Below are 14,235 nucleotides of genomic sequence, written 5' to 3'. Positions count from 1 at the left end.
GTAAATAATGCATACTTTTATGACTGCTGAATAACAACTATCAATCACTTAGATCATGTATTTTCAGGTAGAGATAGCTCGGGAAGCAACAGCTGCTCTCTATATCACCTCAAGACCGCGTATTCTGCATGTCTCTTCTGTAGCAGGTGTAAAAGAAACACAGATCGGGCAAGTAGATGTGCAATGGATTATGGTCATTGTAGTTAATTACCACATTTTATGTGCTGAACCTTGAAGAATATTGGCTTGTTGGAAACTACAACTCCCTACTACATTGCTACACTAAACTACACTGTTTAGGCTGGATCGGATTTATCTCTAGAGAAACTGTGCGATGTGTGCATTGAGCTCACAGAAAAAAAACGGACAAAATGGAAGTCAAATAATGTAACCGACATCAATTAGTTCTTTAAAAACCGGAAAATAACCGAAGTGCTGAGCGATTAAGCAACATTATCTGCCTTAAAAGTATTTTGAAGTTATAGCTATGATCGTTCACTGAAAATGAATGGTTCAGCTGGCTCAGTTCATCTGCATATGATATTTTACACAGCTTTTTCATGGTTGGGTAACCGTTGACCTGACTAGTGTTATCTTAACCTCTACCGAGCACCTACCCCGGGTCCGGGAGCACCCCCCACCCCCCCCACACTGATTAGCAACGCTAGCATAGCGTCACAATTAAATAGTAGCATCTAAATATCATTAAATCACAAGTCCAAGACACCTAATGAAAGATACAGATCCTGTGAATAAAGCCACCATTTCAGATTTTTAAAATGTTTTACAGGGAAGACACAATATGTAAATCTATTAGCTAAACACGTTAGCAAAAATCACCATTTTTCTTGTCCACCATTTTCTCTCAACACCAGTAGCTATCACCAATTCGGCTAAACTAAGATATTGATAGCCACTAACCAAGATAAAACTCCTCAGATGACAGTCTGATAACATATTTATGGTATAGGATAGGTTTTGTTAGAAAAATGTGCATATTTCAGGTAGATGTCATAGGTTACAATTGCACCCACCGTCACAAATGGACTAGAATAACTACATAGAGCAACGTGTTTACCTACTTACTAATCATCAAACATTTCTTAAAAATAGACAGCATACACTAATCGAAAGACACACATCCTGTGAATACAGACAATATTTCAGATTTTCTAAGTGTCTTACAGCGAAAACACAATAAATCGTTATATTAGCATACCACATATGCAAACGTTACCAGAGCATTGATTCTAGCCAAAGAGAGCGATAACGTAAACATCGCCAAAATATATAAATTTTTTCACTAACCTTCTCAGAATTCTTCCGATGACACTCCTGTAACATCACATTACACAATCCATATAGAGTTTGATCGAAAATGTGCATATTTAGCGGCACAAATCGTGCTTACACAATGGAAATACTGTCCAACTACTCAAGCAATCTGCCCGGCAGCATCATGATAATACAACTATTTTTATCGAAAACTATTCATAAACGTGACTAAAAAAATACAGGTTGGCCATGAAATGAAAGATGCATTAGTTATTAATGCAACCGCTAAGTTAGATTTTTAAAATTAACGTTACTAGACATACAGTGTGCGTTACAGACAGACTAGTGCCGCAATAACTGCGTCACTAATTACCATTATTGAGTTTACATTTTTCCACATAAAAATGGAATAACATCATAAATAGCTCTTACTTTTCGACGAGCTTCCATCGGAATCTTGGCCAAGTGGTACTTTTGTCCAAAAGAATCGTTGCTTGGTTGTAAAACGTTGCATTCAACTTCTGATATAGCAGCTAACTATAGCTAACAATTGCTAACATTAGCTAACGTGTCCAAATCCTCAATACGCAATACTGAGGAAATTCCGAAAAATAGCAATATACCCGCATAATCTGATATAACTCGGTTTCAAATAGCTTCGTTATGATGTTTCTAACACCTATATCAAATTAAATTACAGACTGATATATCTAAAGTTCATTAGTGAGCGTTCGAAAATGGCATCCCCAGGTCTCTCTGTGCGTAAAGTTCAACGTCGAAAAGAAGGCGTACCTCACTCCTTGGTGTTTTATAACCTCTGAGAGCCACCTAGGAAGCCCATTCCACTTCTCATTGGTTACTGACATCCAGGGGAAGGCGGGTGCAGTTCGTGTCGTTCCATAGGATATACACACCCCTTTAAACTGAACTGAGATCAGAGCTTCGCTCTCAGACCTTCGCAAAACCTGTCATGGATTTCGCTGTAGAAAGAGTTCTGTTCCACTCAGAGACATAATTCAAACGGCTATAGAAACTAGATAGTGTTTTCTATCCAATAATAACAATAATATGCATATTGTACGATCAAGAATTGAGTAGGAAGCCGTTTCATCTGTAGAGACAATTATGCTAATTTGAAACAGCACCCCCTATAGTCGCAAGAAGTTAATGTCAATAGCGGCATGGTCTCTCTCTCTCTCCATCTCTCTCTTTCTCTCCTCTCTCGCAATAAGACCTTGTGGTAGCAGCCGTATGGCCTGCGATGGCCTGCCACAAGATTGGGAACACACATTCTAAATACCTGTTCTCTGTCCGTTTCACTTCAGGTCAGCGTGCACTTAATGGACCGTTTTAAAAGGCTGCACACGAGAGGAAGTTTAGATTCCCCATGATAAATAAAGAGGCGCTCCTTGGGAGGGAGAGGGAGCAGCTAGCTAGCCCCATAGAGAGCTGGCCTGTCCTCTGGGTCCAGCTCTCTGGATCTAATTAAAACAATGAGAGAGAGATGAAAGCAGAGGGAGAGTGGAAGAAGAAAAAACACCACCGACAGGCTGCTGCATCGTCTAAAAGCGTCTCTCTGATGATGAAAACAGACGAAATGACAGTGACTGAGCGGGCAACCGGATGGCACATCACTCAGGAGACACTTTTACAGCAGTGCTTTCGCTCCAAGATGCCGTTGCGGTTAGAGTTACCCCAGTTGTAAGCGGAGCAGTGTGGCAGTCATTAAAATAGCATTCACAGATGCTCAATGTAATAATTTATCCAATATTGGAAATTACAACTCCCTGTGATTTAAATAGTAACCGGTGCCATTATCCATGAAAGTTGCATGGTGGCAGGTGTTTTTTTAAAAGCAGACCTCACATGATTTATGGTTCTGGTGTGTTTGAAATCGCACATTAAAGACATTCTAGGGAACTTCTGGGGACTTTTTGCCAGCCACGGATAGCTAAGTGTAAGTAATGGTTACGGGTGGCTAACTCCCAACTCCACTATGTGAACCAGAGCTGTTGTTTTGTACATTTGGCATATTAATTAGTTATATGTAAACAGGCTCTTGGTGGGACAGATGTGCTGTGGCAGAACGATCACAGGCTGTGTGTACACTACAGCAGGCCACTGAGTCACTGGGAATAGTTCAACGTTGTTCAGGGCCAGATTAAGTCTGAATTATCCGACCACCCACCTGCAGCACAGCTATAATATCACCCTTTACAACCCTACAGCACTTAGGCTTGTACAATGTAATGCCCCTAGGGGGGAAAGAAACAAGTGCCCTATTAGGAACACTGTATGTGCAAGGTGCACTCATTAACCTGCTGTTCTATAAAAGTCTGTTTGGTCTCTTAAAAGGTCAGTCTATTCTGAAGATGACCATGTTAGGTCAGGGGTCAAGGTTTAAAATGACTCTAAACTCTCATCTTGGTCCAATCATCGACTTCATAGCCATACTAACGAAATCCCCAGCCAGCCAGTGTAGCTTACCAAGTCCAACACAAAACCTGGTCTTTGGACTGCTTGTCCTCCATTTTCCTGGATCCCCCTCACAAAAAGCCAGCCTACAGTAAAATGTGAATGTTGCCACTTAACTGTCACTCATAAAAGACCAAGCACTGTGGTGCAATTGACCATACTCCGTAGACACTGGTGGCCTTCAGCTGGTCCTTCCTATGTAGAGAGAACAATTACATAGACTCTTCTAATAAGCAACCTACTGTACATCAACGTGAGGGAGGAAGCGAGACCGAGAGACTGAAGGGAAGTGAAAGAGGGAAGAAGAGATACTGTACACACGCACATAAAAGGACAGAAGAGGCACTGGCTCTCCTGCTATCATATTTTATGGTTGTCTGTGAGGGGGCCTGGACCTGCCTGCAGTAGAGGCCTGGCTGGGTTGATTAGCCGGAGGGCTGTGTAAATATTCTAACCCCATAAAGAGAAGGAGCTTTCCGTTAGAAGCTGCTTTTATGACGTACAGAGTTCCCCACGCCTCTCTCCTTATTAATTACAGATCTCCTCTACCCGTCCATCTGCACGCCGACATCTCAGGCTCTACTGGCGTGTGAGAGAGCGGGAAGGAGAGGGGTTTTACTTTTACTGTTCTCCACTGGCTGTTTCTGTTTTAGGCTCCTTGACAGTCCAGGTTTATCTCATTAAGCAAAACATATATATATTTTTGTATTTTTTTAGGTAGATGTCAAAGACAGTATTGGTCATGGTGCCTGTCAGTGTCATATTTAGTTTGTCGTGTGCAACGAGATGGCGTTCAACAGAGCTGCCAGAGGAGTGGTGTGTTAGAGGGTCAGGACATGGTAGTAATAGATCTGTTTTAATGAAGGAAAGGAAACCTGTGGTGGGTGGGTGCGTGCATGCGCATACATTTTGTGTATGCATGCATGTGTGTGTGCATGTCTATCTGTGTGTGTTTGTCTGACGAGAGAGGAATTATAATTCAACCAAGAAAGGGGAGGTGTGTGTGTGTGTGTGTGTGTGTGTGTGTGTGTGTTCTGGCCTGTGGATGGATGAAGGGCTGGAGAGCTGCTCCAAGGCTGATTGTGATCCACTTCATCCCGCTTGTGTAACAGATCGTTTTATCACAGACGCCAAGACAAGACTGGCCCAGTGATAAAAGTCACTGCTTTCCACTCCAACTCCCCTCTTTTCTCTCTTTCTTCCCTTCCCTCTCCTTCTCTCTCCATCCCTTGGCTCTTCTTTCTCTCTCTATTCTCCAACTCTGTGTCTTCTAACTGCTCTCTGTCTCCTCTCTAACGGCTCTGTGTCTCTTCTCTAACGGCTCTCTGTCTCTTCTCTAACGGCTCTCTGTCTCTTCTCTAACGGCTCTCTGTCTCTTCTCTAATGGCTCTCTGTCTCTTCTCTAACGGCTCTCTGTCTCTTCTCTAACGGCTCTCTGTCTCTTCTCTAACGGCTCTCTGTCTCTTCTCTAACGGCTCTCTGTCTCTTCTCTAACGGCTCTCTGTCTCTTCTCTAACGGCTCTCTGTCTCTTCTCTAACGGCTCTCTGTCTCTTCTCTAACGGCTCTCTGTCTCTTCTCTAACGGCTCTCTGTCTCTTCTCTAACTGCTCTCTGTCTCCTCTCTAACGGCTCTCTGTCTCTTCTCTAACGGCTCTCTGTCTCTTCTCTAACGGCTCTCTGTCTCTTCTCTAACTGCTCTGTGTCTCTTCTCTAACGGCTCTGTGTCTCTTCTCTAACGGCTCTGTGTCTCTTCTCTTACTGCTCTCTCTACTTCCCTATATCCCCCCACTCTTTGGCACTTCTGACTTCCTCTTCCCCTCCCCCCTGCTTGTGTGTTATAATATATTTGACTTTACTGGACGTATTGGAGGAATTCCTGGTGTTTGGTGAACCGGAGTCCCTTCAGTGTGATTTCAGACCCACTGGACAGCACTCATTAATCACCTCCCGTGATGGCAAACAGTGTGTGTGTGTGTGTTCATGTGTGCCTTTGCTTTTCTGTGTGTGTGCACATGTCAGCCTCTCTCTCATCAGCAAACTAATCATATGTTTTCAGGAGAAAGTGATTGTTGGAATGCCTGCTATGAGAGTGTGTGTGATGTTATTTCTCCCTCTGTTAGTTATTTCCTGGTCATGAGATATTACCGTAGCTTCCGCTGGGGTTTGACTAGTCAGAGTATGTAGGAGTAGAACAAGTGTCTCCGGCTGTGTTTACCTCCATCTGTGAAATGAACAGTGTCTAATATGTGTCTACTTTATTTGGTGAACAGTTTCTATGTAATGCACCTCACAAGAAACTTAAGTTATTGTGTGTATGGTTGGGCAGACGATAAGGACTACACTTCACTGTGTACTAAAGCGTTAAAGCATTAGAGATAGGCTAGCTACGGCAGCTCTGTTAGATAAGTAGCCAGCTCCCTCACTTGCAGGGCTACAGTCAGTGCCTCATGCACCTTGCCCTGTAACAGTGATGTACCAGTGGTATGATAAGGAGGGCTTCCCGACTCTCGCCCTGCGCTCCTCGGCCCTGATTCTCCGGCATCTGAGGGTCAGAGTTAGAGGGGAGAGGGCATGTCTCCTCTAACAAAGGATTAACAGTATAACATGCCCCAGGGGGCACAGCCATGGCCCCTGACAGGAATGAAATATGGATGAGGAGGGGAGGGAAGAGGGCCGGATGTTCGCTCACACCTCCTGCCTAGACTGACTGCTGAGCCTGACAGCAGAGGAGAAGTCAGCTGTTGTACAGGGTTAACGTGTGTGTGTGTGTTTGTGTTTGTGTGTTTGTGTTTGTGTGTGTGTGTGTGTGTGTGTGTGTGTGTGTGTGTGTGTGTGTGTGTGTGTGTGTGTGAGCAAGCAGAGTAAGACTGTGCCCTGGGCGTATCTCTCAGTACATCTTCTCAGTTGGTTAGCATACATAAACATATAATGACAGGAACCGTTCTTCATGGGGGATGAGGCTGACTTTAGCCATAATGGGATGAGAGGAGAGCGTTGTTGTCACTAAGGGTGTCAGCAGGCTCGGCCTGGGGCCATCCCTCCAATATCTCCACATAAACAATCCAGGGGTTTTCAGCACTGTGTGTCTGCCTGCCCTGCTACCTAGACATCTGACTGGCACCTGAAAGCTCAATGGAATCCCACTGAGCCTCTCCATCTGTCGGTCTGTCTTTGTTCCCTGTAGTGTAGAAGCAGGTGGGCAGGCTGTTTGATGGGCCTACAGTATGCAGCCTGGACAGTTCGGAGCTTGTTTGATATTTTAGCTTAACAAGATGGGGGTTGGGGTGGGAGGAGAGCGGAGTGGGGTGAGAGAGGGGGTGAGTGCGGTGGGAGAGCGGTCCATATGTGATCATAGACTCAGAACAGGCTTATCTAGATTCACTCGGCTTCTGCTGAAGTGTACCCAAACTGTACCCTGCCAGGTACGGAGTGTAGTAATACATGGCAGTGTCAACAGGGAAGGAATTCACTTCACAAGGCTCAGAAGTCTAGTTGGTGAATCTCACAAAGTTAAACCAACAAAGAATACAATCTAACCTATGTGAACCACCTGCTCCAGTACTGTACACTCATCACCTCTTCCTCTCTTCCCCTGCTCTCACAGATTCCCCCTGTACCCTCGAGGAGAACGCTTTCAGTTTGAATATGGAGTCTACCTGATCAACAAGAACATCGCCCAGGTAAGACCACTCACATATCTGTCAGGCACACCAACTATTTCCCAGGTAAGATGTGACAAACGTGTCAGGTGGTCTGATGGCACTGAAAGGTTCTTGTGTGGGAAACAGCCTTAGAGTTTGCAGAGGTCTACAGGTTGTTACACATGTTTTGGATGGCTCAATCATGTCCATCTGTACTGGAGCCTTGTTCCTGTGTTCCTATCCCTTTGAATGGCCTGGAAACTCTCAATAAAAATATGGAAAAACTGGGATGCATGCAGACACTCACTCACTCTTCTCTGGAAAAGGGGCCAAACTCTTGCCCTGTCTGGGCTGATGAAAGTGAATCGAATGTGTTGACCTGTGTGAGTCCCCCCTCAATCATTTAGCACCAAATATATATACATTTGCATTCCATTCCCTGTCGCTGTCTCTTTCTCAAGACAGCGACTCTCTCCAGTGTATTTATTAGGCAGGGCAATTAACTCCAACAGGTGGCTGGGTTCAAATGATTGCACTTTGGGAGGTTTGGACTTTGACGCAACCTGCTAGCTAGCTGCTATCCAAACTGCTGCCATCCGCCTTTGTCCAACAACAAAAGAGAAAGAGATGGGGGGGAACAGCAAATGAAAATAAGCCTAGACTGAAAATCCCAAAGGAGAGAGATAAAGGGTGCAGGTTATGACCTTCATCAGCAGTACCATTTATTTGGGACAATATGTGTGGATCCCGGGTAAATAGAATGTGTGGATCCCGGGTAAATAGTGTTTTATGTTTAAACATTCTAGAGTATGTGCTTTATGCAACAAGACTGAAATCTAGAAACTGTTTTTTCACAGTATGTTTTATGTATTTTGATGATTTAAATTCTACATGAAAGGTTCATACATTTCCAGGGTTTTTTAGAGTTATAGCCCGGTGACCTTTTTCTGTGGTGAGTTGCCCTAAATATTCCGTCTCTTCTACTTCTCTGCCAAGTTTAGAGTTAAAATACTTGCCTGAAAAAAAAGGGTTGAGGATTGTATCATTTGATTGATATTAATATCTGTAGTAACTGTCATGTCGAAGGAGGGATATCAGTGCTGTACGTTTATGAGTACGTATGTGCGTGCATGTATGTATATGTCGTTGGCGAGCCAGATAATGGTGAGGTCATGTGTTCTCAGTCCATTATCTCAAAATCTAATTTGTCACATGCTTTGTAAACAACAGGTGTAGACTAACAGTGAAATGCTTACTTACAGGCCCTTCCCAACAATGTAGAGAGGGAAAAAGTAGATTATTTTTCAATTATAACACTAGAAATAAATGTGCAATGAAGTAATGGTAACTTGACTATTTACACGGTGTACCAGTAACAAGTCGATGTGCAGGGGTACGATGTAATTGAGGTAGATATGTACATATAGGTAGGGATGAAGTGACTAGGCAACAGGATAGATGAACAGTAGCAGCAGTGTATGTGATTAGTCAAGAATTAATGCAAAAAGGGTCAATGCAGCTAGTCCTGGTAGCTACTGTTTTTGGTTAACTATTTAAATATTTATTAGTCTTACGGCTTGGGGGTAGAAGCTGTTCAGGGTCCTGTTGGTTACAGACTTGCTGCATCGTTACCGCTTGCCGTGCGGTAGCAGAGAGAATAGTCTATGACTTGGGTGACTTAAGTCAGACAATTTTTAGGGTGTTCCTCTGACACCACCTGGTATAGAGGTCCTGGATGGCAGGGAGCTCCGCCCTAGTGATGTACTGGGCCATGTGCACTACCCTCTGTAGTGCCTTGCGGTTGGATCCCAAGCAGTTGCCATACCAAGTGGTGATGCAGCCAGTCAATATGCTCTCAATGGTGCAGCTGTATAACTTTTTTGAGTATCTCAGCGCCCATGACAAATAGTTTCAGCCTTCTGAGGGGGAAGAGGCATTGTTGTGCCTTCACGACTTGTGTAGACCATGATTACATCATTCCATAATTCCTTACACGGAACCCAAATCGTGTTCGCTATCGTGCATAAATTAATTTTGGCCCCCTACACCAAACGCGATCACGACACGCAGGTTAAAATATAAAAACAAACTCTGAACCAATGACATTAATTTGGGGACAGGTTGAAAAGCATTAAACATGTATGGCAATTTAGCTAGTTAGCTTGTACTAGCTAGATAATTTGTCCTATTTAGCTAGCTTGCTGTTGCTAGCTAATTTGTCCTGGGATATAAACATTGAGTTGTTATTTTACCTGAAATGCACAAGGTCCTCTACTCCGACAATTAATCCACACATAAAAAGGTCAACCGAATCGTTTCTAGTCATCTCTCCTCCTTCCAGGCTTTTTCATCTTTGAACTTATATGGTGATTGGCATTTACACTTTCATAGTATTACCACGACAACCGGCAAAACAGTTTGTCTTTCAATCATCCACGTGGGTATAACCAATGAAGAGATGGCACTTTGGTACCTGCTTCTATAAACCAATGAGGAGATGGGAGAGGCAGGACTTGCAGCGGGATCTGCGTCAGAAATAGAAATGATTTCTATATTAGCCCTTGGCAACACAGACGTTCGTTGGCTCGCGCGAGCAGTGTGGGTGCAATAATTGGATACCATAGATTCCTACATTTTATTTTGCGACGCGAGCGGTGTAGTCAGGGTATTAGTGATGTGGAAAACGAGAAGCTTGAAGCCCTCTCCACTACAGCCCCGCATGCTCGGCCCTCCGTTTCCTGTAGTCCACGATCAGCTCCTTTGTCTTGCTGACGTTGAGGGAGAGGTTGTTGCCAGGTCACTGACCTCCTCCCTATAGGCTGTCTCATCGTTGGTGATCAGGCCAACCACCGTCGTGTCGTCAGCAAACTTAATGAAGGTGTTGTAGTTGTGGGTGAACAAGGAGTACAGGAGGGGACTAAGCACGCACCCCTGAGGGGCCCCCGTGTTAAGGGTCAGTGTGGTGTATGTGTTGTTGCCTACCCGCACCACCTGCATCTTATGAACTCCATATGTGACTGGAGCGATGTTTAGGATGAGTTACTGGGCCGTCTCAAAATCAACATAAGTGCACCGCATGGATCAGCTCCCTGCAGCTGACAATGGTAGTGAAACATTGTTTCAGAGCAGTGAAAGTTGTAAACATATCATAGTAGATCTAGCGGAACCCACCACAAAGACAGTTTTCCTATAGGGAATTGCTGTACAGCGCATGACTCCTGTGTCTGATCACTCTGTTCCGCTGCCATCACACGTGTTCTAGTAGTTTGGGGGAATGCATGAAGCAACAGACGCAACACTGTTACGCTACATGTAATTTCTTCCTTTTTAAAGTGGATATTGGTGTCCCCCAACCCTGACTGTTTCAGACCACTTTATATGGGAGACCTGGTTTGCGTCCCAGTGACGTTAGAGTAGAGACCACGGTATGGTTCTGAATACTCTGAAGGCTTTATTAGGAAATGGCTGCTTTCATGACCCCCCCCCCCCCCAACCGTATTAGAAACACTGAGACTAGCTTTTCCACTCACTAATATCATTTACCAATAGAGCCAGCGCTTTGCTTTGCTTTGCTTCGTAGACTGGTTGTTATTATTGTGTTTGTTTTTAAATAACTTTTCTCTCTCTAGGGATTTAATGTGCTCCTTACGTTGCGCCCGGCCGTGGTTGGGCTGCCACGGTGTGTAGCATCTGGCTGCTGTCACAGAACACAACTCTGGTTACACAGCGACACACACACACACACTGGGCCAGTGGTGGATGTGAGACATTATACTTTCATCTTTTATTAAGTTGGCTGGCGTGGAAAATGATATGGCCCAGACGACAGTGTTCAATGTTGTGCTATGTAAATAGGGCAGCAGTCTTTAAGGTGCAGTACCGGGTGGTGGCTAGTAACAGTGACTAAGGTTCAGGGAAGGGTATTGGGCAGAGGCCAGCTAGCGTGACTGTTTAACAATCTGTTGGCCTGGGGATAGAAGCTGTTTCTCAGTTTATTGGTCCCAGCTTTGATGCACCTGTACTGTCGCCGCATTCTAGATGATAGCGGGCTGAACAGGCCGTGGCTCGGGTGCTTGAGGTCCTGGATGATCTTCTTGGCCTTCCTGTGACACCGGGTGCTGTAGATGTCCTGGAAGGCAGGCAGTGTGCCCCCGATGAAGCAGTAGGCTGACCGCACCACCTTCTGGAGAGCCCTGCAGTTGCGGACAATTCAAATGCCATACCAGGCGGTGATGCAACCCGACAGAATGCTGTCAATGGTGCATCTTTAGAAGTTTGAGGGTCTTAGGGGCCAAGGTGAATTTATTCAGCCTCCTGAGGTTGAAGAGCCGCTGTTGGGGCGCCTTCACCATTGAATATGTCCATTAACACTCCAGCCAGCTGGTCTGCACATGCTCTAAGAACATGACTTGAGATGCCGTCTAGGCCGGCAGCCTTGTCGGGGTTAACGCACTTAAATGACTTACGACGTCCACGGAGATCGAGAGCACACAGTTCCTGTGATTTTCGGGGGCCTGCGTTGGCGGCTCAGTGTTTTCCTCGAAGCGGGCAAAGGTGTTTAGCTCATCCGGGAGCGAGGTGTCTGTGTCCGCGACGTGGCAGCCTTTCTCTTTGTAAACTGTGATTGTCTGGAATCCCTGGCACGTCTCGTGTCTCAGCCGTTGAATTGCGACTCCACTTTGTCCATGTGCTGTAATTCTGCCTGTTTGATTGCCTTATGGAGGTCATAGCTAGACTGTACACGTCCATGTTCCCTGTCACCTTAGATGTGGTGGTTCGCGCTTTCAGTTTTGTGCAAATGCTGCCTTCAGAGTTTCTGTTTGTATAAATTCTAATCGTCACAGTGGGAACAACATCCTCTATGTACTTCCTGATTAACCCAGTCACCTAGTCAGTGTGTGTATACATCGATACTTTTCTCAGAGGCGATCCAGAACATTTCACAGTCCACGTGATCAAAACAATCCGATTGGTCAGACCAATGTTGAACAGTCTTAGCCCCAGGAACTTCCTGTTTAAGTCTCTGCCTATAGGTGGGGAGGAGCAGAATGGAGGCGTGATACGGTTTGCCGAAAGGAGGACGGAGGAGAGCCATGAAGCCATCCTGGAAGTTAGAGTAGCAATGATCCAGGGTTCGTGTTGCACATAGCGCAGGAGATGTGTTGATAGAATTTTGGCAGTGTTTTTCTTTTATTAAAGTCCCCAGCTACAATAAATGCGACCTCAGGGTATGCGGTTTACAGTTTGCACATACTGAAAATCTTTGAGAGCCGTTGCGGAGTTGGCTTGGGGGGAATATACACTGCAGTGACAATGACCGAAGAACATTCTCTATGCCATTTGATGAGGTATTCCAGATCAGAATACAAAAGTACTTGAATTCCTGTACGTTAACACAATCACACCGTGAGTTGTTAATCATGAAACAACCCTCCTGTTTCCTGGAGATTTCTTTCTTCCTATCCATGCGAGGGAGAGTGTACAATATGGTGCCGTCAGAGATGGTCGCCTCGCTTCGAGTCCTCAGGAAACTATGCAGTATTTAGTTTTTTTAATGTACACTGCTCCAAAAAATAAAGGGAACACTTAAACAACACAATGTAACTTCAAGTCAATCACACTTCTGTGAAATCAAACTGTCCACTTAGGAAGCAACACTGATTGACAATACATTTCACATGCTGTTGTGCAAATGGCATAGACAAAAGGTGGAAATTATAGGCAATTAGTAAGACACCCCCAAAAAAGCAATGGTTCTGCAGGTGGTGACCATACACCACTTCTCAGTTCCTATGCTTCCTGGCTCATGTTTTGGTCACTTTTGAATGCTGGCGGTGCTTTTACTCTAGTGGTAGCATGAGACGGAGTCTACAACCCACACAAGTGGCTCAGGTAGTGCAGTTCATCCAGGATGGCACATCAATGCGAGCTGTGGCAAAAAGGTTTGTTGTGTCTGTCAGCGTAGTGTCCAGAGCATGGAGGCGCTACCAGGAGACAGGCCAGTACATCAGGAGACGTGGAGCAGGCCGTAGGAGGTCAACAACCCAGCAGCAGGACCGCTACCTCCGCCTTTGTGCAAGGAGGTGCACTGCCAGAGCCCTGCAAAATGACCTCCAGCAGGCCACAAATGTGCATGTGTCAGCATATGGTCTCACAAGGGGTCTGAGGATCTCATCTCGGTACCTAATGGCAGTCAGGCTACCTCTGGCGAGCACATGGAGGGCTGTGCGGCCCCACAAAGAAATGCCACCCCACACCATGACTGACCCACCGCCAAACCGGTCATGCTGGAGGATGTTACAGGCAGCAGAACGTTCTCCACGGCGTCTCCAGACTGTCACGTCTGTCACATGTGCTCATGTGCTCAGTGTGAACCTGCTTTCATCTGTGAAGAGCACAGGGCGCCAGTGGCGAATTTGCCAATCTTGGTGTTCTCTGGCAAATGCCAAACGTCCTGCACGGTGTTGGGCTGTAAGCACAACCCTCACCTGAGGATGTCGGGCCCTCAGACCACCCTCATGGAGTCTGTTTCTGACCATTTGAGCAGACGCATGCACATTTGTGGCCTGCTGGAGGTCATTTTGCAGGGCTCTGGCAGTGCACCTCCTTGCACAAAGGCGGAGGTAGCGGTCCTGCTGCTGGGTTGTTGACCTCCTACGGCCTCCTCCACGTTTCCTAATGTACTGGCCTGTCTCCTGGTAGCACCTCCATGCTCTGGACATTACGCTGACAGACACAGCAAACCTTTTTGCCACTGCTCGCATTGATGTGCCATCCTGGATGAACTGCACTACCTGAGTCACTTGTGTGGGTTGTAGACTCCGTCTCATGCTACCACTAGAGT

At 45.5% G+C, this 14,235-nt stretch overlaps 1 protein-coding gene across 1 annotated transcript in view; it reads left to right on the top strand.

Moving 5' to 3' along the window:
* The window catches only part of uvrag (UV radiation resistance associated gene), a 154,618-nt gene that overhangs the window by 72,081 nt on the left and 68,302 nt on the right, over nucleotides 1-14,235 (top strand). Inside the window, exon 13 of the mRNA XM_055942105.1 lies at nucleotides 7,355-7,430. Within this exon, the coding sequence (XP_055798080.1) occupies nucleotides 7,355-7,430 (76 nt within the window). The remainder of the gene's footprint in view (nucleotides 1-7,354; nucleotides 7,431-14,235) is intronic.

This window comes from Salvelinus fontinalis, chromosome 13 (genome assembly GCF_029448725.1).
Source record: "Salvelinus fontinalis isolate EN_2023a chromosome 13, ASM2944872v1, whole genome shotgun sequence".
Taxonomy (NCBI): Eukaryota; Metazoa; Chordata; class Actinopteri; order Salmoniformes; family Salmonidae; genus Salvelinus; species Salvelinus fontinalis.
The sequence above is the reverse complement of the archived record's forward strand: the minus strand, read 5'-3'. Positions and strand labels throughout refer to the sequence as shown.